This window comes from Mustela putorius, unplaced genomic scaffold (assembly GCF_011764305.1).
Source record: "Mustela putorius furo isolate JIRA1106 unplaced genomic scaffold, ASM1176430v1.1 tig00000382_pilon_pilon_pilon, whole genome shotgun sequence".
Classification (NCBI taxonomy): domain Eukaryota; kingdom Metazoa; phylum Chordata; class Mammalia; order Carnivora; family Mustelidae; genus Mustela; species Mustela putorius.
The window spans coordinates 3,211,917-3,237,614 of NW_025421367.1; the positions used below are offsets into that span (position 1 = coordinate 3,211,917).

The following is a 25,698-nucleotide window of genomic DNA, read 5'->3' on the forward strand; positions in this document are numbered from 1 at the left end:
AATGTGTGTGGGGGGGATGGTCTCTATACATATATAAATATGTAATTTGTACAGATTATACAGGTTGTTAATTTTTACTGTCTTGACAAGTTTTAAGCATATAGTTCAGTGACATTAAATACATTCACATTACTTTGTAAAAGAATTTATTTATTTATTTAGAGAGAGCATGTGAGCATGGGGAATGGTAGAGAAAGAGCGAGAATTTCAAGCAGAGTCTGCACTGAGTGCAGACCCTGATGTGGAGCTTGATCTCATGACCCTGAGATCATGACCTGAGCCAAGATCAAGAGTCAGATATTTAACTGACGGAGCCATCCAGGCTCCCCAGTACATTCACATTATTGTACAACTATTACAACCATCCAACTCCAACTCTTCATCTTCCCAAACTGCATCTCTGTACATATTGAACAACAACTCCTCATTCTCCCTTTCTTTAGTGCCTGGAAATGGCCATTATACTTACTGTCTCTGAGTTTGACTACTCAAGGTACTCATATAAGTGGAATCATACAGTATTTGTCCTTCGGTGACTGGCTCATTTTCCTTAGCATAGTTATCTTCAAGGTTCACCCATATTGTAGCATGTCAGGATTTCTTTTCTTTCTTTTTTTTTGTTAAGATTTTCTTTATTTATCAGAGAGAGAGAGAGAGAGGGAGAGAGAGCAAGCAAGCACAGGCAGACAGAGTGGCAGGCAGAGGCAGAGGGAGAAGCAGGCTCCCTGCCGATCAAGAAGCCCGATGTGGGACTCAATCCCAGGACGCTGGGATCATGACCTGAGCCGAAGGCAGCCGCTTAACTAACTGAGCCACCCAGGTGTCCCAGGATTTCTTTTCTTTTAAAGGCTGAATAATATTCCATTGTATGGAATACCATATTTGTTTATGCATTTCTCTGTCCTTGGACACTTGGGTTATTTCAGCCTTTTGGCTGTTGTGAATGTTGGAGAGGAAGAATTTCCTCTGCCATTCAGAGTCCTTCTAGTAGGACTAAGCATCACATTAACATGAAACAGATTAACAGGAGAAAATCAAATTTAATAGCATGTGTACAGGTAATCCACACAGACATGCAAATTCCAAAAGCAGTGAGACAACACGATGCTTATATGAATTAAGGAGAAGGGTGGTTAGGGTAAAGGAAGAAAGACCTTAGCAAAAAGTTGGGAGATGTTTGGAAAACAAAGGTTGCCCTCTTTATGCAAATAAGTTTCTTAGGCAAAGAGGCATCTTTCTTAATGGCTCTCTCCCTGGTACAGGTTCTCCTTTCTAACGTAAATTTAGGCAGTTGAGGGGAAGATAAGAAGTTTTTTTTTTTAAAGAAGATTTTATTTATATATTTGAGAGAGAGAGAGAAAGATGAGAGATAGAGAGTATGAGAGGGGAGGGTTCTGAGGGAGAAGCAGACTTCCTGCTCAACAGGGAGCTCAATGCAGAACCCGATCCCGGGACTCCAGAATCATGACCTGAGGCAGTTGCTTAACCAACTGAGCCACTCAGGCACCCCGTAAGAAGTTTTTTTTCTTTTTTTTATTTATTTGACAGAGAAAGCACACAATTTCATGCACAAGCAAGGGGGAGAGGCAGACAGAAGTAAAGGGAGAAGCAGGCTCCCTGCTAGGAGCCATTCTCAGGGCTTGATCCCAGGGCCCCAGAATCATGACCTTAGCTGAAAGCAGATGCTTAAATGACTGAGCCACCCAGGTGCCCTGAGATGAAAAGTTTTCCTGAATCTGGAGGCCTTGAATGCTTTTTTTTTTTTTTTTGATTGCTTTTAACTCAAAATAATTTTCATGTTGCTGTGACCCCCATCTTGGAGTGGCCTGCCCTTTGCCCCTCCTTGAGCAATGCTGCTATGCACGTGGTTGTACAAATAAATATGTCTCAATCTCTGCTTTAAATTCTTTTGGATTTATACTCAGAAGTAGAGCTATTGGATTATTTGAAATATTTTATCTTCCACAGCAGTTGTATCATTTGACATTCCTACCAGCAGTGCACAAGTGTTTAATTCCTCTACAACATTACCAAACAGTATTTTCTGTTCTTTTTCCTTTTCTTTTCTTTTTAAAATAATAATAGCCATCCCAGTTGGTGTCAGGGGATGTGGTTTTATGATTTGCATTCCCCTCATGATTAGTGATATTGAGAACTTTTTCTTTTCTTTTCTTTCTTTTTTTTTTGTTTTTAAGATTTTATTTATTTATTTGAGAGAGAATAAGTGAGTGAGAGCATGAGAGAGGAGAAGTTCAGTGGGAGAAGCAGACCCCCCCAAGGAGACCTCCCAAGGAGGGACTCGATCCTGGAATTCAGGGATCATGACCTGAGCCAAAGGCAGTTGTCCAACCAACTGAGCCACCCAGGCACCCTATTAAGAACCGTTTCTTGTGCTTATTGGCCATTTGTGTATCTTCTTTTGGGAAATCTTCTGTGGAGAAATCCTTTGCCCATTTTTTAATTGGAGATTCAAATTATTGAACTATAAGTGTTCTTTATATATTCTGGATATTAATCCTTTATCAGGTCTAAATTTGCAAATATTTTCTGACATTCTGTGGATCATCTTTTCACTGTTGAGTGTCCTTTGAAACACAGAAGTTTTAAATTTTGATGTAGTCCAGTTTATCTGTTTTTTCTTTTGTTTGTAAATAATTTTTTTCTATTTTTTTGATTTGTTTGCTCGGGGGAGGTGGATGACACTCCGGTTTTTCTGTTATATGGTTAGCGCTTACGTTCATTTACCTTACCGAGTTTTAGTCATCATGTGCCCTTAAAAATATTTTTTCATGATGAGATTTGGTAATGGGCTCTAGCATGTTCTGAATGTCTATGCTCAGCAGTGTCAAAGACTGCAGACTTCTCCTTATACTTCATGTACAAAGCTGTTCTATGCCAGGTACTATGCTCTGTTTTAAATCATGGATACAGATTTCTGCCCCAAGAGATGGGGGTGTTATCCCCATTTTGCCAGAAGGATATGAGGAAAGTTGCAGTAGCTTACGTTGAATCTGTTTTGATGTCAGATTGTTTACAAAAGAAAGAATAAGCATAAAATTCAATTCCTCACTCAAGTAAAATAAATTATCTCCTGTATGGGATCAGATAGTGTTACTCCATGTTGAAATTATTATGGAAGCTTATTTCCAGAGTTATATCACTGCTATTCCCTTTACTTTCTCTGAAGGGTGTGGGGTTCTCTCACTTGCTTCCAAGCTTTCTAGTCATTGATGATCTGTACCCATTGCAAATGCCATATTTTTACCAGGCACAGAATATAGGTCACAGGATCTATTGCCCATGGACCTTTTGTGTTGTGCAGTGGGAAGTATTTGGAAAAGTATTGAAAAACCTGTCCTCAACTGGAATTTTAAAGAGGAATTGGGTATCTAACCATTAGAATTCTTGGTAGAAGAATCCAGAGAAATAAAGAAGAGGTTTAGCAGTTTCTTCAAATGTTTTCTGGAGAAATAGTTCTTTGGATTTATTTTAATTTGTATTTTTGACATAAACTTGCTGCCACTTTTTTGTCATTTGAAATTGCTTAGGAGGCCAGTGGTTTGGTTCTCTTTGGGAATGAATTATCCCAAAGACGAGCTCTTGGCTCCTTTTCTTTCTTTCTTTCTCTCTTTTTTTTTTTTTTTTTTAAGATTTTATTTATTTATTTAACAGAAATCACAAGTAGGCAGAGAGGGAGGAAGGGAAGCAGGCTCCCCACTGAGCAGGGAACCCGATGTGGGGCTTGATCCCAGTACCCTGGAACCATGACCTGAGCCAAAGGCAGAGGCTTTAACCCACTGAGCCACCCAGGCGCCCCTCTCTAACTAACAAGCTGGGTTTAATTTGTATGTAGTATATGAGCTTCTGTGGCCTAATATTTACCTTACAGGCTTGTGGTGGTTGCTAAACAAATTAATATAAACAGAAAAGATACTTTAAAAAATATTTGGATCAATAAGTAGATATTACAGTCCTGGATTACCAGTGTGAAAAGAATTTGAATACCTTGCATTATTTAGCAATAAAAACTATTTACTATAAAACAAACCATATGATTTAGAAGTAATAGCAGTATCTCCTAGTTCAAAATCATGATGAACATAACAGTGTTAAGGATATAAGGCTTAACAAATTGAGCTAAATTGTTGCGTGTCCCATCTTTCTTTCTTTCTGCATGTTTCTTGTTTCTGAAATTAGCTTTTACTTTGCTAGTAGACTTACTTGTGTGGAAAAAGTTACATAGCCTCCTGTGTACCAGTTCTGGCTATTTTCTGTTCATTAATTATTGTATAAACATTTACTTATAAAACAGTCTGTTCTCAAAGATAAATAAATAAATAAAAATAAAACATTCTGTTCTCTCAGTTCTTTCTTTCTTTTTTGGTGTTAAAAACAATTACTAAGTGTCTATGAGCTTTTTTTTTTTTTTTTGAGAGGCTGTACACTTGGGTTTATATATTTTTATTTTTATTTATTTTTTAAGATTTTATTTATTTATTTGACAGACAGAGATCACAGTAGACAGAGAGTCAGACAGAGAGAGAGAGGGAAACAGGCTCCCTGCCTAGCAGAAAGCCCGATGCAGGACTCGATCCCAGGACCCTGAGATCATGACCCGAGCCGAAGGCAGCGGCTTAACCCACTGAGCCACCCAGGCGCCCCGGGTTTATATATTTTTAAAAGTGTTCTCTTGTATTCTTGTGTCATTTAAATGATGGGTCACTTTAGCTCTTTCAGTGTCAACTCATGTCCTCAATGTCAATGAAATGGTTTGGTTATAAAGGGAAGCCCAACACCAGTTTTTAGAATGTTGGCATGCTTTCATAACACGCGTTTGTGTAGCAAAGTGTAGATTAACTGTGACTTTCCTTTTAAAGCCTTAATTATTTTACTGAGAAAGAAGCATTAGTAGTCTTCCTTTTCCTACAGGTACACAGATTTTTCCTTTATAAACATCATTTTGTTTTCTCTCTCTTTTTTTCTTTTTAAAGCTTTTATTTATTTATTTGACAGACAGAGATCACAAGTAGGCAGAGAGGCAGGTGGAAGGTGAGGGGAGCAGGCTCCTTGCTGAGCAGAGAACCTGATGTGAGGCTGCATCCCAGGACGCTGAGATCACAACCTCAGCCGAAGGCAGAGACTTTAACCCACTGAGCCACCCAGCTGCCCATGTTTTCTCTTTTGAGCATGTTGGAAACCATTTTGGTGTGGCTTGTCAAGGACAACATCAAGGCTCTCGACAGTTGTGGGCTGATATGATATGATGTGATCTCTGTCTGTCAAATAAATAAATAAATCTCTTTTTAAAAAAAAAAAACGGTGGCTGATAGAGGTTTTTAAGCTTTGCAGGCTTTATTTGGTTCACTCTTTCTCCCTTCATACATTAGGAATGGTATTTGTTGCTGCTGTTGTCGTTTTTTTTTTTTTTTTTAATGATTTTTTTAATTTATTTGACAGAGAGAGAGAGAGATCACAAGTAGGCAGAGAGGCAGGCAGAGAGAGAGGGGAAAGCAGCCTCCCTGCTGAGCAGAGCCTGATGCGGGGCTCAATCCCAGGACCCTGAGACCATAACCTGAGCCTGATACTTGTTGATTTGTTAGTTAAAATTCAAGATGATAATATTTTTATGACCTACATATTCATCAGCACAGACTGCCATCACAAAGAACCGTAGGCTGTGTGGCTTAAACAATTGTCTAAACAACAATTTCTTATACTTCTAGAGATCAGGATGGTCAGATTCCAATGAGAGCTATCTTCCTGGCTCACAGGTGGCTACCCTTTTGCTGTGTCCTCACACGGCAGAGAGAGTACACTCTGATGTCTCTCCCCTGTCTTTTAAGGGTGCTAATCCCATTGTGAGGCCTTACCCTCATGACCTCATCTAAATCTAATTACCTCCCAAATACACTGTCTCTAAATATCATCACGTTGAAGGTCCGGGCTTTAACGTAGGAATGTGGGGGAGAACCCAATTTAATCCATGGCAGCCCAGGACAAAGACTTCCAGACTCTGCTTTGTGGACTCTGAAGGGTACCACTGTGGATACCCAGAGATGGTGGGGAGAAGGCTGATGGCGCGCATACTTCCCTGTTTTAACCAGAACAGTTTCTATTTAATGTTATGAGGTATCCTTTGAGGAGAGCATTTCACAATTAGAAAATTGACCTAAGAATGTTTCACTGACTGCAGTGCTTCCCCCCCGCCCCCCACTTTTCTTTCATTGAAGGTCAGGGGTGCTCTTCTTCCTGACGACCAACCAGTGTTTCAGCAGTGTGTCAGCTGTGGAGCTCTTTGTGGTTGAGAAGAAGCTCTTTATGTGAGTAGGTCTCTGTTCCAGGAAGGGGACTCTCCGGTATCAGGGGCTGTTGGTCAAACTGGTCATATCCAGTGTTGGGCCACAGCTTGGTTCCTGGGGATTGCCCACGTTACTTGAGAAAAAGCAGCCAGAGGTTGTGAGGACAATCATTGAGCATGTAGGGCTTGATACTAAGGGGAAAAGGAGTTTAAGATTAAGGCAGAGCCAGCAAATCCAAATGCTGCAGAAAAAGCAAGCGATAAAGGGGCAAAAAAGGATTTTTTGTTTTTAAGCAGATGAGAAGTCATGATGGCTCACACAGGCAAAGTCAGAGGGGCTTGGTAGAGAGAAAGTAGTAGGCTGAGCAGTAAACATAAGATGTGGAGGTCAAGCTGACAAAGAATGTGGACCCAACTTAGCCCTCAATGGAAGGGAAATGGAAGGAGCCAAAGGGCGGCCTTAAAATAAAGTAAGGGCTCTTTTGTTTCCTGTGTTTTCCAAAGTTGGACAAGATTTGCCCATATTCCCATACTGAAGAAAGGAATCATTCTAGAGGGAAAGAATGATATTGGTGGAGGAGTTTGGAATTACAGGAGGAAGATGCCAGGAAGAGGAAGGGATCTAAAACTGGAGAGGGAAGGAAGCAGAATTTGACAGGGATGTGTGGTTGAAAGGTGTGATTGTTGAAGGAAGAAGTGCCATTTTCTTTTTGTCATGAGAGTTGAGTAAGTGATCCAGGGCTGCTTTAGGAAGCTTGGAGGATAGCAGAGCCGCCACCTTCATAATCAGAAGTGGAAAGAAAATAAAGCCTCTACCATAACTGAGCTCAGCTACTGGAGTGCTATTCTTAAAGGAGAGCCAGTGTTGGAAGAGAGGAAGGAGATGCAGATCTACTCACTGGGAGTGGGCGCTCAGGGAGCGGAATGGATGGCATCCAGAGGGAGTTCTATAATGAGAAGAGGGGTATTGCACAGACTTGTGTGGGGGTGACAACACAGGTGAGGCTCACACCCAAGAGGGTGCCTGATGCTGACAGGATGGAGGTTCACCTCAGGGATGTGAGAAGCTGTAGTCATTTGACCCTTGGTGGTGGCGGAAGTCTGCAGATAAGCAAGCAGCCCAATCTGGTTTCTGCCTTCCTTAACTAATGTAGGATGAATTTTTCTTTTTTAGACATGAGTATATCAGTGGATACTACAGAGTGTCGTCTTATTTCTTTGGAAAACTGTTATCTGATTTACTACCCATGAGGATGTTACCAAGTATTATATTTACTTGTATAATATACTTCTTGTTAGGTAAGCAGTATAACAAAAGGTTTGTGTCTTTACTCTTCAATATGAGGGCAAGCCAATTTCTTTTTACCAGCTTCATTTTGGTTCTCAAACTCTAAACCAAGCCAGTGAGATAAGGAGACATCTATCCACATGCATACTCTGAAATAACTGTTCCCTGAGGACATTTTTATCAAGACTTGCCCTAAACTAACTTTTAAAACTACTTATAAAACTCAATTTTACTGAAAGATGCTGTGTGTCATTTATCAACATGGAAAGAATTCACAAAACTATTTGAGACTATGATAGAGGAGCTGGGATACTTACTATGTATTTGTACTTTTATTATTATATTTGTCTGTGTGTTTACACATAAAGATAGTGAAAGACAGTGACTTTCAGGGCTTCCTGGTTTAATACAAATACTTGTTCGATAGGTGTAGTTAGATTCATTTGTGCATTAGGCTCATTGTATCATAATGTCCTTATATTTTCACTGAGGCAAAAACACACATCAGAAATAATCTTTTATTTAAAAAATATATATAAGTAAAGCACTACAGAAAAAAACCCAACTGATTGAGTTTAAACTTCCATTTTATAAATAAGAGGTGTGTCATGAAGAATTAGGCATAGAACCTAGATCCTCAGAATCAAATTTGACAGCTGTTCCAAAACCTTCAGATTGTATGATCCATGGTATTAGTCCATTATCATTTATAAAGTAGTTTTAGGAAATTTATTTAACCCCACCCTCAATCCCAGAATTAATATGGTGCTTTGTCTTGGGGAACTTGGAATGTGGAGACATTCCCCCGATATTGAAACCACTGGGAGGTCACCTAATCTTCCCAGTTTCTTTACTCAATGCAGTGATAGCAAACAGACACGTGGTGATGTTTGAGTAAAAAAAAAATATGCTCTTGACAAGTTTTGTTCTTAGAAAAAAAGGCAATAGAATTGGGGCCAGTTGTGTTGCCTGGAGCTCTCCATCTCAAATACTCAGAAATTGTTAATAATTATAAATAAAGGAGGAGCAGAGATGTTACACGGAAATGTGCTTATGAAACAAGTATAAAAAAGAAACTATGATAACTTTATACAGTAATATGGAGGGGGGGACTGGTAATGAAATTGGTGACCCAAGGTTGTTGAATAGAGGATGAATATTCTTCATTTTGGTATTAGTTTCTCCAAATATTATAATGCTTTGCATAGGAAGCAATCCCAAATACACAGTTACTTTGGCAGGTGGATTCAACACCTTCTTTCCTTCCCAACTAAGGCTTGAAACCAGTTGTGGAGGCCTTCTTCGTCATGATGTTCACCCTTATGATGGTGGCTTATTCGGCCAGTTCTATGGCACTGGCCATAGCAGCAGGCCAGAGTGTGGTATCCATAGCGACACTTCTCATGACCATCTCCTTTGTGTTTATGATGGTGAGTAGGAACTGTGCTTCTCTGAGAACTAGTTATTTCCCCTTGTTCCTTTCCACAGATTTGCCTGTTAGCTAAACCTGCTTTGAGGATTCTGTAAATGGGATCCTGTGCTTTAAGGAGACCATGTATTGAGGGATAGCTTATATTAGAGAATATACAGATTTTTCTTGGCATTACCGAGCCTTTTTGGCTACTGTTCTAATATAATTGCTATAACTTTAGTTAACATTTTGTTACACATGAGTTCTTAAAAGATGCTTCTTGGGTGACATATAGTGAAACCTTGATAAACTGAAACTTCAAAAACCAAACTGGACTTTAAAGCCAAAGACTGTAACAGGAGATGAAAGAGGACACTGTATCATGGTAAAGGGGACAGTTCAACAAGAAAATCTAACAATTGTAAATCTTTATGCCCCCAATATGGGAGCATTCAAATATATAAAACAATAACAGACATAAAGGAACTTATTGATAATAATACAATAATAGTAGGGGACTTTAACACCCTACTTATAGCAGTGGACAGATCCATCTAAGCAGATAATCAACAAGGAAACAATGGCTTTGAATGACATACTTGACCAGATGGACTTAACAGATATAATCAGAACATTTCATCCTAAAGCAACAGAATGCACATTCTTTTCAAGTGCACATGGGACATTCTCCAGAATAGATCACATACTAGGTTATAAATCAGTCCTCAATAAGTACAAAAAGGTTGAGATCATACCATATGAGATCATACCCTACATATTTCTGACCACAACACTATGAAACTTGAAGCCAACCACCAGAAAAAATTTGGAAAGACTACAAATACATGGAGGTTAAACAACATTCTACTAAATAATCAATGGGTCAATCAGGAAATCAAAAAATTAAAAAAATACATAGAAACAAATGAAAATGAAAACACAATGGTCCAAAACCTTTGGGATGCAGCAAAAGCAGTCCCGAGACATATATATATAGCGAAGTATATAGCAATATAGGCCTACGTCAAGAAGGAAGAAAAAATCTCAAATAAACAATCTAACCTTATACCTAAAGGAGGTATAAAAAGTACAACAAATGAAGCCTAAAGCAAGCAGAAAGAAGGAATATTAAAGATTGGAGCAGAAATAAATGATACAGAAACTAAAAAAAAAAGCCCAATAGAACAGATCAGTGAAATCAGGAGCTGGTTCTTTGAAAAAAATTAGTAAAATCGATATACGCATAGCTAGACTCATCAAAAAGAAAAGAGAAAGGATCCAAATAAATAAAATCACAAATGATAGAGGAGAAATAACACCACTACAGAAATACAAAGAATTCTAAGGGAATATTATGAAAAACTATACGCTAACAAATTGAACAACCTGGAAGAAATGGACACATTCCTAGAAACCTATAATCTACCAAAACTGAAAGAGGAAGAAATAGAAAACCTGAACAGACTGATAACCAGCAATGAAATTGATTCAGTCATCAAAAATCTCCCAACAAACTAGAGTCCAGGGCCAGAGGATTTTCCAGGGGAATTCTACCAAACATTTAAAGAATAGTTAATACCTATTCTTCTCAAACTATTCCAAAATATAGAAATGGAAGGAAAAGTTCCAAACTCATTCTATGAGGCCAGCATCACCCTATTCCCCCCCCGCAAAAGACTCCACTGAAAAAGAGAACTACAGGCCAATATTTCTGATGAACAAGGATGGAAAAATGTTTAGTATAATACTCGCAAATTGAATCTAACAGTACATTAAAAGAATCATTCATCACAGTCCCATGGGATTTACTCCTGGGCTGCAAGTGTAGTTCAGTATTTGCCAATCAGTCTGCATGATTCACCACATTAATAAAGGCGAGGATAAGAACTATATGCTTCTCTCAGTTGATGCAGAAAAAGTATTTGACAAAGTACAGTATCCCTTTTTAATAAAAAGCATCAACAAAGTAGGGATAGAGGGAACATATCTCAACATAAGAAAGGCCATATACAATAAACCCACAGCCAGTATTGTTCTCAGTGGGGAAAAACAGAGCTTTTTCTCCATGGTCAGGAACAAGACATGGATGTCCTCACTCAACAGTGTTATTTAACATAGTACTACAAGTCCTATCCTCAGCAATCAGACACCAAAAAGAAATGAAAGGTACCTAATCAGTAAAGAAGAAGTAAAACTTTTACTGTTTGTAGACATGATACTCTATAGTAAACTCAAAAGACCACCAAAAATTGCTAGAACTAGAACATGAATTCACAGGATACAAAGTCAATGTACAGAAACCTGTTGCATTTCTATACACCAATAATGAAGCGGCAGAAAGAAAAATCAGGGTATTGATCCCACTTACATTTGCACCAAGATCCATAACCATCCAGTAACTGCACTATTAGGTATTTACCCAGAGGGGGGAGAAATACTGGTTTGAAGGGATACATGCACCCCTATATTTGTAAACACATTATCAACAATAGCCCAATTATGGAAAGCGCTCAAATGTCAACTGACTATTGAATGGATAAAAAGATGTGAAGATGGATAGACAGAATGGAATATTACTCGGCCATCAAAAGAATGAAATCTTGCTATTTGCAATGATGTAGATGGAGCTAGAGAGCATTTTGCGAAGTGAAACAAGTCAGAGATACCACAAGATTTCACTCATATGTGGAACTAAAGAAACAAAACAAACGATCTTAGGGGGAAAAATGAGGCGAACCAAGAAACAGACTTAACTATAGAGAGCAGACTGAAGTGGTTAGGGGGTTGGGTCACAGAGGTGATGGGGATAAAGGAGGGCACTTGTGACGAGCACCAGGTATTGTATGGAGGTGTTGGATCATTAAATTGGGCACATGAAACTGATAGTACACTGTATGTTAACTAATTGGAATTTAAACAGAAACTTCTAAAAAAAAAAACCCCACAAAACCCAGAAAAATTTTGATTGTAAGATTCCCTCATAAAAGCATCAGGTTAATTGCCCAACTTCTGTGCTCGGGTTAGACTTATTTAAGCAGTGGCTTAATGGTTTGGCTGGATATACTCCCCTCCAAGGGAGTAGCTAAGCTCCATGAGAAGTGGAACAGTTTGCAGTGTGGGTAGTCTATCGTGGGTCCCTCCTGTATTTTGAAAAGGGGTGTTTTAAAAACACTGAGAAGGGGCACCTGGGTGGCTCAGTGGGTTAAGCCTCTGCCTTCGGCTCAGGTCATGATCTCAGGGTCCTGGGATCGAGAACCATATTGGGCCCTCTGCTCAGCAGGGAGCCTGCCTCGCCTTCTCTCTCTGCCTGCCTCTCTGCCTACTTGTGATCTCTCTCTTCCTGTCAAATAAATAAATAAAATCTTAAAAAAAAAAAATAAAAACACTGAAAAGTTCCAAAGTCCACAGAGTACTGTGTCTCCTCCCTTCTGGGTTCCTGACATTCTCTTATACCAATCTATGTCTGCCTACCTTTTTTTAAATGGTTACTGAAGCCTAACCTTACGTGTCCCTTCATTTTCCCTGTACATAGATGGATCAGTAAGCGAATCAGCTAGTTACCACCTTGCCCCTTAACGTCAAGTGAACAGGAACGTTAGCCTGTTTACTTAATACATGTGTTTTTTTCTGCTAGAGGAGGAGAGATGTCCTTAAAAGGAGCATAATTAGAACAAATTTTTGCCAAAGTTTAAGTCTTCCATTTCTGAGTTTGACATCTACCAATCTAATCGTTATTGAGAAAGTGATAAACCTTCCCATATGTTTTCTATCATGTTATCCAATACATAATGTGTCTTCAATTTATAAAAATGTTCTAGATAATGTATTAGATGCTTCATCTTATTGTTATTTAGAAGTTTGTATATAGATCCTTTAAAACCAGTCATAACACCACATTTTCCTCAGAGATGCAGTGTCTCCTCTGTTAAGCACCTGGTTAAGTCAAGTTCAGGAATACGTAGTCACTCCAACATTGTCATTGTTAGGTCTATCCCAGCATACCTACTGCCAGTTAAAAGTTAAATATATACCTTCTCTCATGTAGCCATCTGTTGCTGGCCTTGGTCCTTCACCGTAAGACGGCTTTTTGGTAGCTTTAAATGAAGGTATTCACCATATGTTAGTCTATACTACTCCGTGTTATTCTGTGTATAAGTTCCAGGCTTTGGGGTTTTTTTTTTTTTTTTTAAGATTTTATTTATTTATTCGACAGAGAGAGATCACAAGTAGGCAGAGAGGAAGGCAGAGAAAGAGGAGGAAGCAGGCTCCCTGCTGAGCAGAGAGCCCGATGCGGGACTCGATCCCAGGATCCTGAGATCATGACCTGAGCCGAAGGCAGCGGCTTAACCCACTGAGCCACCCAGGCGCCCCAGGCTTTGGGTTATTTTAAGCATGCATCCCGAACGCCAGATTATTTCTATAGTCACGGGGAGATAGAATGCAAGCCCTTGTAAATAACAGATCTTACTGTGTTAGGGAAGTAGAGAGGGGCAGGAGATGTTCAGGATCTGCTCTGGTAAGTTTCTTGGTGTAAGCATAGAGTGATGGTATCGCTGGGACAGTCAGTACTTTATTGATCTTTCATCGTGGGCAGTCACCAAAAGTAAAAGCCTTGACAATGAAGGGTCTTCCAATTAGATGACATAGGGATTAGAGATATGTTGTCATTCCTTTACAACCACGAATAGCCTCAGCTCGAGCGGGGCATACGTACGCAAAGGGAAGTCTTAGAAGAAATGTTTGTGAAGGTTGTAGGGGACTCAGAAATTATTCTCTGTAATTCGCCATGAAATCCCTTCACCAGGTCTGATTCTTGGCATTTTCTTTCCGTAGATATTTTCGGGGCTGTTGGTAAATCTCAGAACCGTTGCGCCTTGGCTCTCCTGGCTTCAGTACTTCAGCATTCCTCGATACGGCTATGCGGTAAGTTTTCCTCATCTGTCCTTGTGACTGCTTCATTGTTCCCAAGCTAGGAACAACCAGAATAAAGCCTGCCAACGTCATTACCCCAGCCATGAACTGTGAAAGTCTCCCAGGGGTTTCATTTTTCGAGCGATGAAGAAGAGTTTCACCTCCATCATCCCCTGAGGTTTCCCCAGTCACGCTGCTGTCCGAGGGTGCTGAGGGGTGGAAACAGAACTCCACAGAAAGGAGAAAGATTGACTAATGGATATGAAAAACTGTTGTTGCATTTCAGTTCCACACGAAAATAGAGAAGGGGGGGGCTAGAATATATATTTTATATTGAAATTAGAAGAAGAAGAGCATATAATACAGCTACTCTATTGGCTTTAGAAAAAGCTCATCAAGTCCACAGAAAACTGTGTCTTAGTATAGTACGATTGGGGTTCTGACTCCCAAGAATTAGCACTGGTTTTGATGAAAATAAACAGGAACAATATAAAACGTTCTTAAATAGATGCTGTAAATTAACAACAGTCACGGACTACCGTTTTATGATTTTAATCCCACTGTTTGTGGGATTATAAAATTAGGAGGAGGAAGGAGCTATGGGTAGGATAGCCACAGGTCTCCCTCTTTGCCAAATACTTTTTAAAGCCTTTGTTTTAGAAGCCAAAAGCCCGACATAGGCCACCCAGTTAGTTGCCAGGGAAAAGAATTTTGACTGTTCTGATGTGACCAAGACCATGAATGTGAGGCTTGGTTTGTTTTTAGGAATAGCAGTAAAGATTAAACTAGGAGGACATGATCATTCTCTGGAGACTTTTTGAAATTTAAAACCATTTACCTTGTCTCATCCCCCCTGTGTTATAGGCTTTGCAGCATAATGAATTTTTGGGACAAAACTTCTGCCCAGGAGTCAACATAACAGGGAATGATACCTGTAGCTATGCAATGTAAGTTTGTACTCATTGTCAGAATGGATTTGCTTACTCTTGGGGTGTCATGTAGAAAGGCCACTGGACCATGTGGCTGCTGAGGGTCCTTCTACTGCAGACCTGTGCACAGTGCACATCTCCTTGATGTTCTACTACAGTCCAAGTTATAGTTAGGTTGGGGAAATGTTTCTGATGAGTTGTTCATTTGGGGCCTTTTTAAAATGCTGTTTTGAATTGTGGATTTTAGCTTTTATTTTCAGAACACCTGAGTTTGAAATGAGCTGCTTTGATATTTTTGCAAAGCCTTAGGATATTGGAATTTATGGATTATGGCAAGTGTACAGATTCATGAACTTACAGCTTCTTGGAAGCCCAACCCGAGGCCAGGAGCAGAACATTTCCCTGGCACACTCGAGGCACCTGCCCCTTCTTCCTGCACCTAAATAGGAGGCATGAAGAAATTGAAGTCTGCACAGCTATTTTTTTTTCTTTTAAACTGACTTGGAATACCCTTATTAAAGCATGTGCCTCTAAAGAAGGAAACACATTTCAGTCATGAGAAAGAATTTGCATTTATTGCATAGTGTCAATAAAACAGAAATGCAGATTTCCATAAAATCAAGAGGATGTTTTAAAAACTGAGTAACACTTTCCTTATCCATGATTGTTGTTAACGGTTTGACTTTGATACATTAACTAATGAAAGAAAAGAGGATGCTGGTATCAAAAATCTTATGGACCTTCATGAAATAATTCTTAGTAACAGGACACATTGCTAGTTTGAAGTATTTCTAGAAAACCTCTGCAAAGAGCAGCTTTTTTATCCTGCCCACTCTCTGTCTTTTGTCTGGCCATACCAATTTTTTTTTTTTTTTGAACTGCCAGATTTCAAGAGTTGCACAAAAATGGGGAATAATTAAGGAATAATTAAGGAACAAGGAATAATTAAGGCTGTACCAGGTGTTTTAGAAAAGCCAGGTGCTTTTCTAAACGGTGCTAGGGCTACCCCACCCTGTTCTGCTTCAGCTGCCACTGAGGCTTCCCCCTCATTAAGGGGCCTGCTGGTGACAGCTTGCAGCCAGGCATCTGCTGGGCTCATTCCAGTCCTGCTGCAAGAGTGGATGGAACTGCAACAGTGCCAGGAAGCCCTTGCTCACCTCTCTACCCAGTTGCAAAATTGTTAGCTTGTGTTCGTTTGCATGGCTGATTTGTGGGTGATGAGTTCTAGAAAGAGCTTTAACTGTCTTGGTAATAATGTCATCTGTTATCTGTTGATGCCTTCTGTTAAAACTGAGGTTTACCCCATCAGGAGTGAGGGCAAATTACTTGATTAATGTTTCTGCCCTTCAAAGAGAGCAGCATCGTAGATCTGGAAACAAATGAATTTGCAGAGATTAGCAACTTGGTTCACAGTGTGAGTCTGTGGCCTTGGACCTAAGTTCCTTAAACCTTAGCCTCTTCATCTTTTACAGGTATATCCGAACCCCCACTGGGTTGTTTTAGGGATTAACTAAACTGTTACATGTGGGTTGCTCAACATAGTATCTAGCAGATTTGTAAGCACTCATTGTCTGTTACCTACTATATATAAAGGCATAGTTATTTGACCCTTGGAAACCTATGGGAGGAGTGAAATAATTAATAATTAATTTTGGTTAAAGATTTTATTTATTTGACAGAGGGAGAGATCACAAGTGGACAGAGAGGCAGGCAGAGAAAGGGGGAAGCAGGCTCCCTGCTGAGCAGAGAGCCCAATGTGGGGCTCTATCCCAGGACCCTGAGATCATGACCTGATCCAAAGGCAGAGACTTAACCCACTGAGCCACATAGGCATCCCGGGAGGAGTGAATTTAATTGAGTAGAATTTGTCAAATGCTAAGAATGAAGTCATATTCTCTTTCTGTTGAATTTCAGATGTACAGGCGAAGAATTTTTGCTCAACCAGGGCATCGATATCTCCCCATGGGGCCTGTGGAAGAATCATGTAGCCTTGGCATGTATGATTGTTATCTTCCTTACAATTGCTTACCTAAAATTGTTATTTCTTAAAAAATATTCCTAAATTCCCCTTTAATTTACATGTTTGATCCACACATTAAAAAGGGAGCATCTTGACATTTTAAGTTTTCAGACGTGTTTCTGTTGTCTTTTCCTTTGGCATTGTACCGTTCAGCAAGAATTATTTTCAGCACAGACAATCACAGACACCACTATGAACTGAGTTATACACAAAAGAACCCAGGTCATAAACTAGTGCTGTGAGGAACTGCATATCAGTTCATCTAATCACACAGTAACTACGGGGGAAGCATCTAGGTTAATTTGACGACCTAATAAAGAATTGAATTCTAGGAACTAGTGACGGGTTCTGAACATCTGTGACACCAATTTCTTCATCTTTAAAACAAGTAGAGGTTTGTTGCCCTCCAGCTCTACCACTGTTCAAATCTAGGATCTTCCGTTACTTAGTAAACAGTAACAACAAACACAGATGCAGCGGTGGAAGTATGAAGTCTACACAGTGTTGGAAAAACCCGGTGTGATTGATGGGGTAAAAACAGCTGTTATGAGAGAAGCAGCTTTGCTGAGCCTTTGAAGGTTATGAGAACTTACTGTGATGGCTCTGTTGTGGAATCAGAACACAACAGGGGGCTCAGCTAGCCTCTGGACCAGGTGTGGAGGGCCTGCGGTTCGCAGCCGTGCTGGGGCAGGTCAGGGGTCTGTGACCTGCGTGCGTGTCACAGCGGCACCCTGTGCGCCTGGCTGCGTCAGCGCTTCTGGGGCTGCTCCAGATAGAATGGTCTGCGCCAGGACCTGGGGACCACCAAGATCCTTCCCAGCTCCGAAAACTTGAATTTAGAATACCCTGTCATAACCGCCCCCATGCAGATGTCTGCATTCCCATGTAGACATCTCTTAGTCCCAGATTCTCCCTTCATTCTAACCTTTATCGGTACCGGGGAAGAATTTCTTCACTTTTTTAATGGCAGGGTAACAGAGGGAAAGGTCGAGTCCAGTGAATTATCGTAAAAGGAACACGGAGGTGCAACTACAGAACCTAGGGGCAGAAACAGAACACGATGGGCCCACGGGAGCCCCCTCACACCCCGTCCCCATCACCACTTCCTTCTCTGGGCTGTTTCTGAAATGACGCTGGCATACTCCTCTCTGTTGCTGTTATCACACATCATGACAGCTGAGTTTTGTGGCCCTGTGTGCACAGTTACACCCTTATTTTAAGTCCCTCCTGCTCCCCTTTAGGGAAATGTTAATTTTGGAATGATCTTAGATTTAGAGAAAAGTTACAAAGATAGTATGGAAGAGTTCCCATGGGCCCTTTGCCCAGCTTTCCTTAATGGTAACATTCATAGACCACTGCATGTATCAGAAGAAAGAAATTAACATTATATGTTGTTACTATTTAAACCACGCTCTTTATTCAGACTTCACCACTTTCATACTAACATGCTTTATTCCAGGATCTGTTTCAGGAGATCACATTGCAACTAACCCCCCTTTTATAAAAAGTTAACACTAGTCAGTATCCCTAGGAATTAAGTGAGCCTGAGGATCACTGGTGCAGACTCGTCGTGACTGCTCATCTTCGAGTATCAGTCAGTGTTAGTGGGAGCCCTGCTATATTGGCGCGATGTCAGTCTAGGGACATAGCATATTTCTAAAAAACTTTTTAAAAATGACATTTGATTGATGTGTCATCTTGTAACATATGATAACACACTCTTTTATTATGTGACCGTGAGGGTTAATCAGTTTTTCCTGTTCTTGGTATAGAACCCTGACTTCTCAGACTTCTCTGTAAACACTCTTCCCTCATTTTACAGAGAATAATATATATCTGTATTTTATGAACAAAATACACTTGAAGAAGAAACAAAACAGCCAAATATATTGGTACCTCTTTTTAAAAAGAATTTAAAAATGCATCCTATTATGCTTATCTGTTTCTATTACAATATACTTTTCTACATAATTTTTTTTAAAAGATTTTTATTTATTTATTTATTTGACAGACAGAGATCACAAGTAGGCAGAGAGGCAGGCAGAGAGAGAGAGAGGGAAGCAGGCTCCCTGCTGAGCAGACAGCCCGATGCGGGACTTGATCCCAGGACCCTGAGATCAAGACCTGAGCCGAAGGCAGAGGCTTAATCCACTGAGCCACCCAGGCACCCTACATAATTGTTTTTAATTACTATGATAAGAAACACATAACATGAAATTTGCCATCTTCACCATTTTTAAGTTAAGGAAGATTTTTTTTAAAGTAAAAGTAAATGTAAGTCCTATAAGGCAGGACATATTCATTTAAAGATACTTACTTCAGACTATGTCTATATTTTGAATTTTGTTTTTATTTTCTTGGATGTCAGAAGAACTCATCTATAATGGAGAGGATGAATTAATTTGGTTTAAAATAAAAGAAACCTCAGGAATAAATGAAAAGTGTTAGCTACTACTTAGACTCCTTCCATTGCTTTCATGGTGGCCTAAAGTGAGTTGTTGAAGAGGCCGTGTACCTGCTCATCTGTTTCTCCATCTTGGAAGCCATTCTTCATGGTCATGATAATATGCAAGAACTTTATGACTGTCCCAGAAATATGTGAGGATCAGCGTCTTGGAGTATGAGTCCTACTGGAGGTCTTTGTAGAAATTCTGTACTTTGTGTCTTATCTTGCATTTCAGGGAAGAATTGCACAGTGTCTTATGATACCTCTTGCTCTACTGTGTCTAAGGAATTTTCCTTTGGGCGTAGCAGTAGAATTATTAGAAAGCCATTGGCTTGTGAGTACTTCTAAGTCATTGCAACATTCACACTTTTGGCCGGCATCCATGGCAAGAAGTATACTTTGCTTTACAACCCATTGCTTGTGTATACACAGATAATCCAAACAAGCTTCATGAAGTGCATTCCAAAAGTTATTTTTGAAAATAAAGTTTGAGTAAAATAATTGTATAGGCCCACCAATATGATACAATGAATATGCAATGAATAAATATTTTCAAAGTTACACAATTTTATATGTCCTTGTTTTTAGTGTCCTGGTTTGATCAATTCTGTTTTTATGGTGCTACTATTGCTTTACCTACCTTCGATAGAAATCATAAAGATTAAGTAATTCTTGCTATTTATTTTTCATTTTATGGGTTTTTTTTCATACATCCTTACATTCTCTGAATTCCTCTGTCAGCTGTAAAATGAGAATTAGCTTTAGCATTTTAAATTACATGGTTGTTTATATTGAATTGTCCGTTTTCCAACTAGCTTCAAGAAGAGCAGCTATCCAGCTTGCTTTTTTCAACTTCAGCTATGTGCTTTGGTATAATACTGTAATTTCTTTCATTTGAATTGTTACCAAAATAATTGGAATCTTATTTATGCAGATTTATACTCAAAGTTGCTAAGATCGAGGAGGGCTTCCTTCTTTCTGTTTGAAAGGTTGGCCTTTGACCTGTTCTCCTGGTTAGCTTTGAGTATTTTCTTTTTACATTTCGTTGGGGTAGGACCAAGCAGCGTGCTCTCTTCCTATAGACGAGGGGTGACAGGCTTTATCTGTGAAGGGATCCAATAAATATTTTGTAGTCTTTGTCTTTTTTTTCTTTTAAAATGACCTCTTAAAAATGTGAAAGTCGTTCTTGAAAAATGTAAAAACTATTCTTAGCTTGAGGCTATCCAATATGGGCAGTGTGAGCCAGATCGGGCCGCAGGCCAGATTTGCGAAGAGCCTTGGTGTGAACAGTTGTCACTCCTGCGTCATGTGAAACCATACTTAAAAGTGTTGATGAACCAGATTTCTAAGAAATTTGCTGGTAATTTTGCTAAGATATTTTTCAAGGTATTATATTGAGACTCTGTTTCTGCATGATAGGACAAATATATCGCTTCTTAGTACTTGGCTCTCCCTTAAGAGATCTAGCCACCAGTTGAGATCAGGCCTCACAGAGTCTGTGGGAGGGCCTGTTTTGCATGTTTAGGAATTGGGCTTTTTTTTCCCCCAGTGCATGTAAGTAGTAGTGTTATGCTCCGAGGAATTGATTCACACTGGCCATCCTCAGAAGGGGATTGATAAGCCAGAGGACTGATTCATTAATTTAAACAGTAAAATGTTATAATAGCTGTTTACTTGTGACATTCTTCTCTCAGGTGTGAAACTGAGATCAAAAGCTTCCTTGGACAGAATTAGGATTTCAGATTAATTCAAATAATGTCTACTACATCCGTAGGAATGTGTGTCAAGCTGAGCGGAATAGTTGTGAGAGCTCTTTGTCACCAAGACAATGCAGGAGACCCAACTGCACCCTCCTCACTATCACGTGTTTGTTTAATCTCAGTGGAATAAAGATCCCAAGGAAAGAAAACCTGGAACCTCACCAAACCTAGTTCTCCTGTTTTGCTGTACCTCCTGGCCTTCTGTCTCTTGGTACATACATTTAAAAAAAAATGGTTGACTCACATATTGCAGCCTACTTTTTGTCCCCACTGAGGACTATGAACACAAGATACTTACATTCTAAGTTGAAGCAACTCTTTTTTTTTAAAGATTGATTTATTTGACAGAGAGAGAGAGCAAGCATAAGCAGGGAGAGCGGGAGAGGGAGAAGTAGGCTCCTGGCTGAGCAGGAAGCCTGATGCGGAACTTGATCCCAGGACCCTGGGATTGTGACCTGAGCCAAAGGCAGCCGCTTAACCAACTGAGCCACCCATGCATCCCAACCCGGGGCCTTTTTATCTCTACAGTTACTCAGATAGATGTCCTTCCTTCCCTCCTTGTCATGTTCCATTCACCACGTTTGTGACTTGGATTCAGACTGACTTCATGTCATCTGTATGTAACTAACTCAGCCTCTTATCCATAAAATAGGGACCCTGTTAGTTACCTCTGTGGAGGTGTGACGGTGGAATAGGGGAATGCATGTAAAGGGCCTAGAAGCACCTGGCTCCTACGATGCCCTCAGTACACAGTAGCTATTCCTGCTACACCCCATAGGACATCAATACAGGTTGTTAGCATCATCTCAGTGCTGGTTCATGGATGATACCCTTGGCGGGGATGAGAACACCATCTTCTGGAGTATGTTCCATGCATTAAACCCAGGGTTGGCAAACCATGGCCTGCAGGCCAAATCCGGCCCACCACCTGGTTTTGTAAATAAAACTTTATTGGAACACAGTCACACACATTTGTATTTGTATTGTCTATGGCTGCTTTTGCATTATGACGGCCAAGCAGTTGTGACAGAGACCGTTATGACCCATAAAGCCTAAAATACTTACTCTCTGGCCCATTACGGAAAGTTTGCAGGCCCCTGGAGTAAACCAGGAGTTCTTGCTCCCAGCAGTGATGGTATACCGGTCCACACGCCAGTGATCTTGGGTTTCTCAGCATCATTCCTTGGGACCATTTGCACAATTTATGCTTCCTGTCTACAGCTGTCAGCTCTACTGTAGAGGAGCTCGCAAATCCTCGGGGGGGGGGGCGGGGGCGGACACTTCCACTTGGGAATACAGTGAGGGTTCCACCACACCTGAAACTGTCTGCCACGTACACACTTGGAGATTTGCACACTGGTGAACAGTAGGCAAAGAAAGCAGGTATCACACTGGTCATCTGTGTTGAGAGGCGAGACTTAACCGCTATCTAACAGGGCAGAGAATTCACAGAGATAACCTGGTGTTTCCGTGCTCAGTGGTTTCCCTCAACAGGCAGGCAGAACCACCACAGCTTGATAAAGGATGAGGGCTTTGAACCCCCAACGAGGGTGTGATCACTGCACCAAACCCGCAGTGCAGTACAGGTGAAGTACTGGCCAAGAATGAGGAAACTCTAGGAAGTCTGGGAGAGGAGGTAAATAGTTTTGGACTTGTGAGCAGCAGCAATGGGGACCGGCAAGTTCCACTAACCCTCTTGAGTTATACGCTCTAGAGATTAGAGCGTATAATGGCCTCCCTCAAAAAAACCCAGGGTGGACTTAACATTGTCATGAGTGGATCTGAGTGGTGCCAGGAGTGGATGAGAGATGCGTTTGGTGCCCTGTGGCAGGTCTCCTCTGCATCTCCGATTTTGGCTGTGATAGCTGCGTGTGAGCTCGGATAATGCTGCCAACACCCCGCCTCAAGCCTGCACCACGGATCTCTTCACTTTTTGCTGCTGTCAGGCTTCCAAAGCTAAGAACCTGCTGGCCCGAGTGCAAGCATAGCCAGAGAGTGTGGGGGGTGTCTACCCTTCCACCAACAGGGACCAGAGCCAATGGATTAAACTCCGGCCTTAGGCTCTTCCGACAGAGAACTATGGGAGGCATTCTGTAGTGCCCTCAGAGGTGGAACTGAGCTCCCGTTGCCTCCAGAGGCACCTTCCATAACACACCTGTACGTTAACTGGCATTTCCTCCTTTCCTGGCTCACTCTCCGTCTCCTGCTCTAGTTGTGTAGTATCACCTCCCCGATAAACTACCGGGACTGAAGTCCTTTCTTGGCTTTTGTTTTAGGACACTAAAACACATTCCCATTAATACCAGAAACAAAATAAGCATGAATACTCTCACTGCTTCTCTCCAACACAGGACTGTCTTTACTTACAAATGAGCTGCTCTCCTCCCCAGAAAACCCAAAGAACCAATACAGAATCCATTAGAGTTAGTAAAGGAGTTCGACACGTGTGATGTATGTAAGATTAATTTACAGAACATCTGTAGTTTCTCTTCATATCAGCAATAAGCAGCTAGAAAATATAATAGATTCTCATAGTACCAATAAAACTTTTAAAAATGCATAAGATCTTTAAGAAATTTTGAAAGACACTTAAAGGACACTAAGGAAGTTCCGAATAAAGAAAGAACAGTTCCTGATAGTATTAAGATGTCAGTTCTCCCTAAAATAATCAATGAATTCAATGCAATTCTGGGGCGCCTGGGTGGCTCAGTGGGTTAAGCCTCTGCCTTCAGCTCAGATCATGATCTCAGGGTTCTGGGATGGAGCTCCGCACGGGGCTCTCTGCACAGCAGGGAGCCTACTTCCCCCTCTCTCTGCCTTCCTCTCTGCCTACTTGTGATTTCTTTGTCAAATAAATAAGTAAAATCTTAAAAAAAATAAATTCAGGGGCGCCTGGGTGGCTCAGTGGGTTAAGCCACTGTCTTCAGCTCAGGTCATGATCTCAGAGTCCTGGGATCGAGCCCCGCATCGGGCTCTCTGCTCGGCAAGCAGCCTGCTTCCTCCTCTTTCTGTGCCTGCCTCTCTGCCTGCTTGTCATCTCTCTCTGTCAAATAAATAAATAAAATATTTAAAAATAAATAAATAAATTCAATGCAATTCCAATAAAATTCCAGTGGGAACTTTTTCTCTCTGTACACCCTCCACCTCCATAGGAACCCACCAAATCTGTCTGGGCACTTGCATGGAAAAATAAAGGTTCACAATAATAGCACAATTTTGAAAAAAAAAAGAAAAGGAAAAGATCTTATCACATACAAACACATACTATAGAGTCTTAATAATAAAAGTTGTGCAAGAACATTCATAGATCAATTTGTAAAAGGCTAAAAAGTTAAAAAAAAACTCACATATTTATACATGAAACAGAAAAGACATCATGAACTAACAAGGTAAAGTAACTTACTTAATAGAGAATATTGGCAAAACTGGCTCACTGTATGGAGAAAACACCTGTGGGCCTTACACAAGGTTACCTTTATACAAGGTATTAAATGTGAAAGGTAAAACTGTAAGTTTAATAAATAAAAGCTTTTCACCATACAAAGGTCTCAAAACTCCTAACACAATAAGGCAAGATAAATTGATGGATTTTTTTAAATATAAAAACCAAGGAAATATTGACAAAGTTATCAGTTGGATGAGAGATACTAGTAAGAGTCCAAAACTGGTAAGGGATTAATACTTAAACCACACAACAAGGAACTTGATTTGTTGATTGGCAAGTCAACAAAAAGGCCATGACCCAGTAGGAAAATAAGCAATGAACAAAAACATAACGTGTTTCCCAGTAGATCAAAGTGTAAGATTTTAAAGTTTGAACAGGCAACTTACCAAAAGGGAAACCCAAATGTTGAACAATTATGTGAGGGAATGTATAACCTTAGGAATTAGGAATCAGAGAAATGCAAAATAAAATGAAACCTTACTTTAAAACCATGCTATTAAAAAAAGTAGGAAGCTAGATGATAGGGATGCTGGTGAGGGTATGCATAAAACTGGTTATCTCATGCACATTGTGGAATTGTAGACTGGTGCAGTCATTCCGGAGGGGAATCTGACAGTTCTGAATAAAATTAAGTATTTATAGGGGCGCCTGGGTGGCTCAGACAGTTAAATGTTCTACTCTTGATTTCGGCTCAGGTCATGATCTCAGGGTCCTGGGATCAAGCCCTGCACTGGGCTCTGCGCTCAGTGCAGAGTCTGCTTGAGATTCTCTCTGCCCCTCCTGCCTGCTCATGCACTCTCTCTCTCTTTGCCAAATAAATATAATTAAAAAAATAAATATTTGTAGACCTGGCATTCAACACTCCAACTCCTGTTCTATACAGAGGAACTCACGAAAAGCCAATGAGGGAATTATGTTCAAAGTTTTCAAATAACAGAAATATTAGAGCCAACTCTTCACTACAGAAAAGCATTAAGTAAAATGTGGTAGCTGCACAGTAGGAAATACTACACAATTCTTAGAATAACCTCCTAGAAGCACATTCAGCAGAAGTCATGTGTCAATCATAGAGTTCCTGGGATATAAAAAAACGAAGATGCCTTTTTCAAAGTCTAAGCCTTTACTAATAAGTCTCATGTGATACAAATTACCCAGATGCTTCTACTTAGGAAATAGACCACTATCACATC

At 40.3% G+C, this 25,698-nt stretch overlaps 1 protein-coding gene across 5 annotated transcripts in view; it reads left to right on the forward strand.

The window, feature by feature from the left end:
• Nucleotides 1-16,967, forward strand: part of ABCG2 (ATP binding cassette subfamily G member 2 (Junior blood group)) — a 159,723-nt gene extending 142,756 nt beyond the window's left edge. For all 5 annotated transcript variants that reach the window (XM_013058053.2, XM_045079385.1, XM_004756102.3 and 2 more), the window contains 6 exons: nucleotides 6,231-6,320; nucleotides 7,473-7,597; nucleotides 8,862-9,016; nucleotides 13,831-13,920; nucleotides 14,773-14,855; nucleotides 16,752-16,967. In XM_013058053.2, coding sequence (XP_012913507.1) covers nucleotides 6,231-6,320; nucleotides 7,473-7,597; nucleotides 8,862-9,016; nucleotides 13,831-13,920; nucleotides 14,773-14,855; nucleotides 16,752-16,899 — 691 coding nt within the window. In that variant the 3' untranslated portion in view covers nucleotides 16,900-16,967. The remainder of the gene's footprint in view (nucleotides 1-6,230; nucleotides 6,321-7,472; nucleotides 7,598-8,861; nucleotides 9,017-13,830; nucleotides 13,921-14,772; nucleotides 14,856-16,751) is intronic.
• The last annotated feature ends 8,731 nt before the right edge of the window (nucleotides 16,968-25,698 follow it).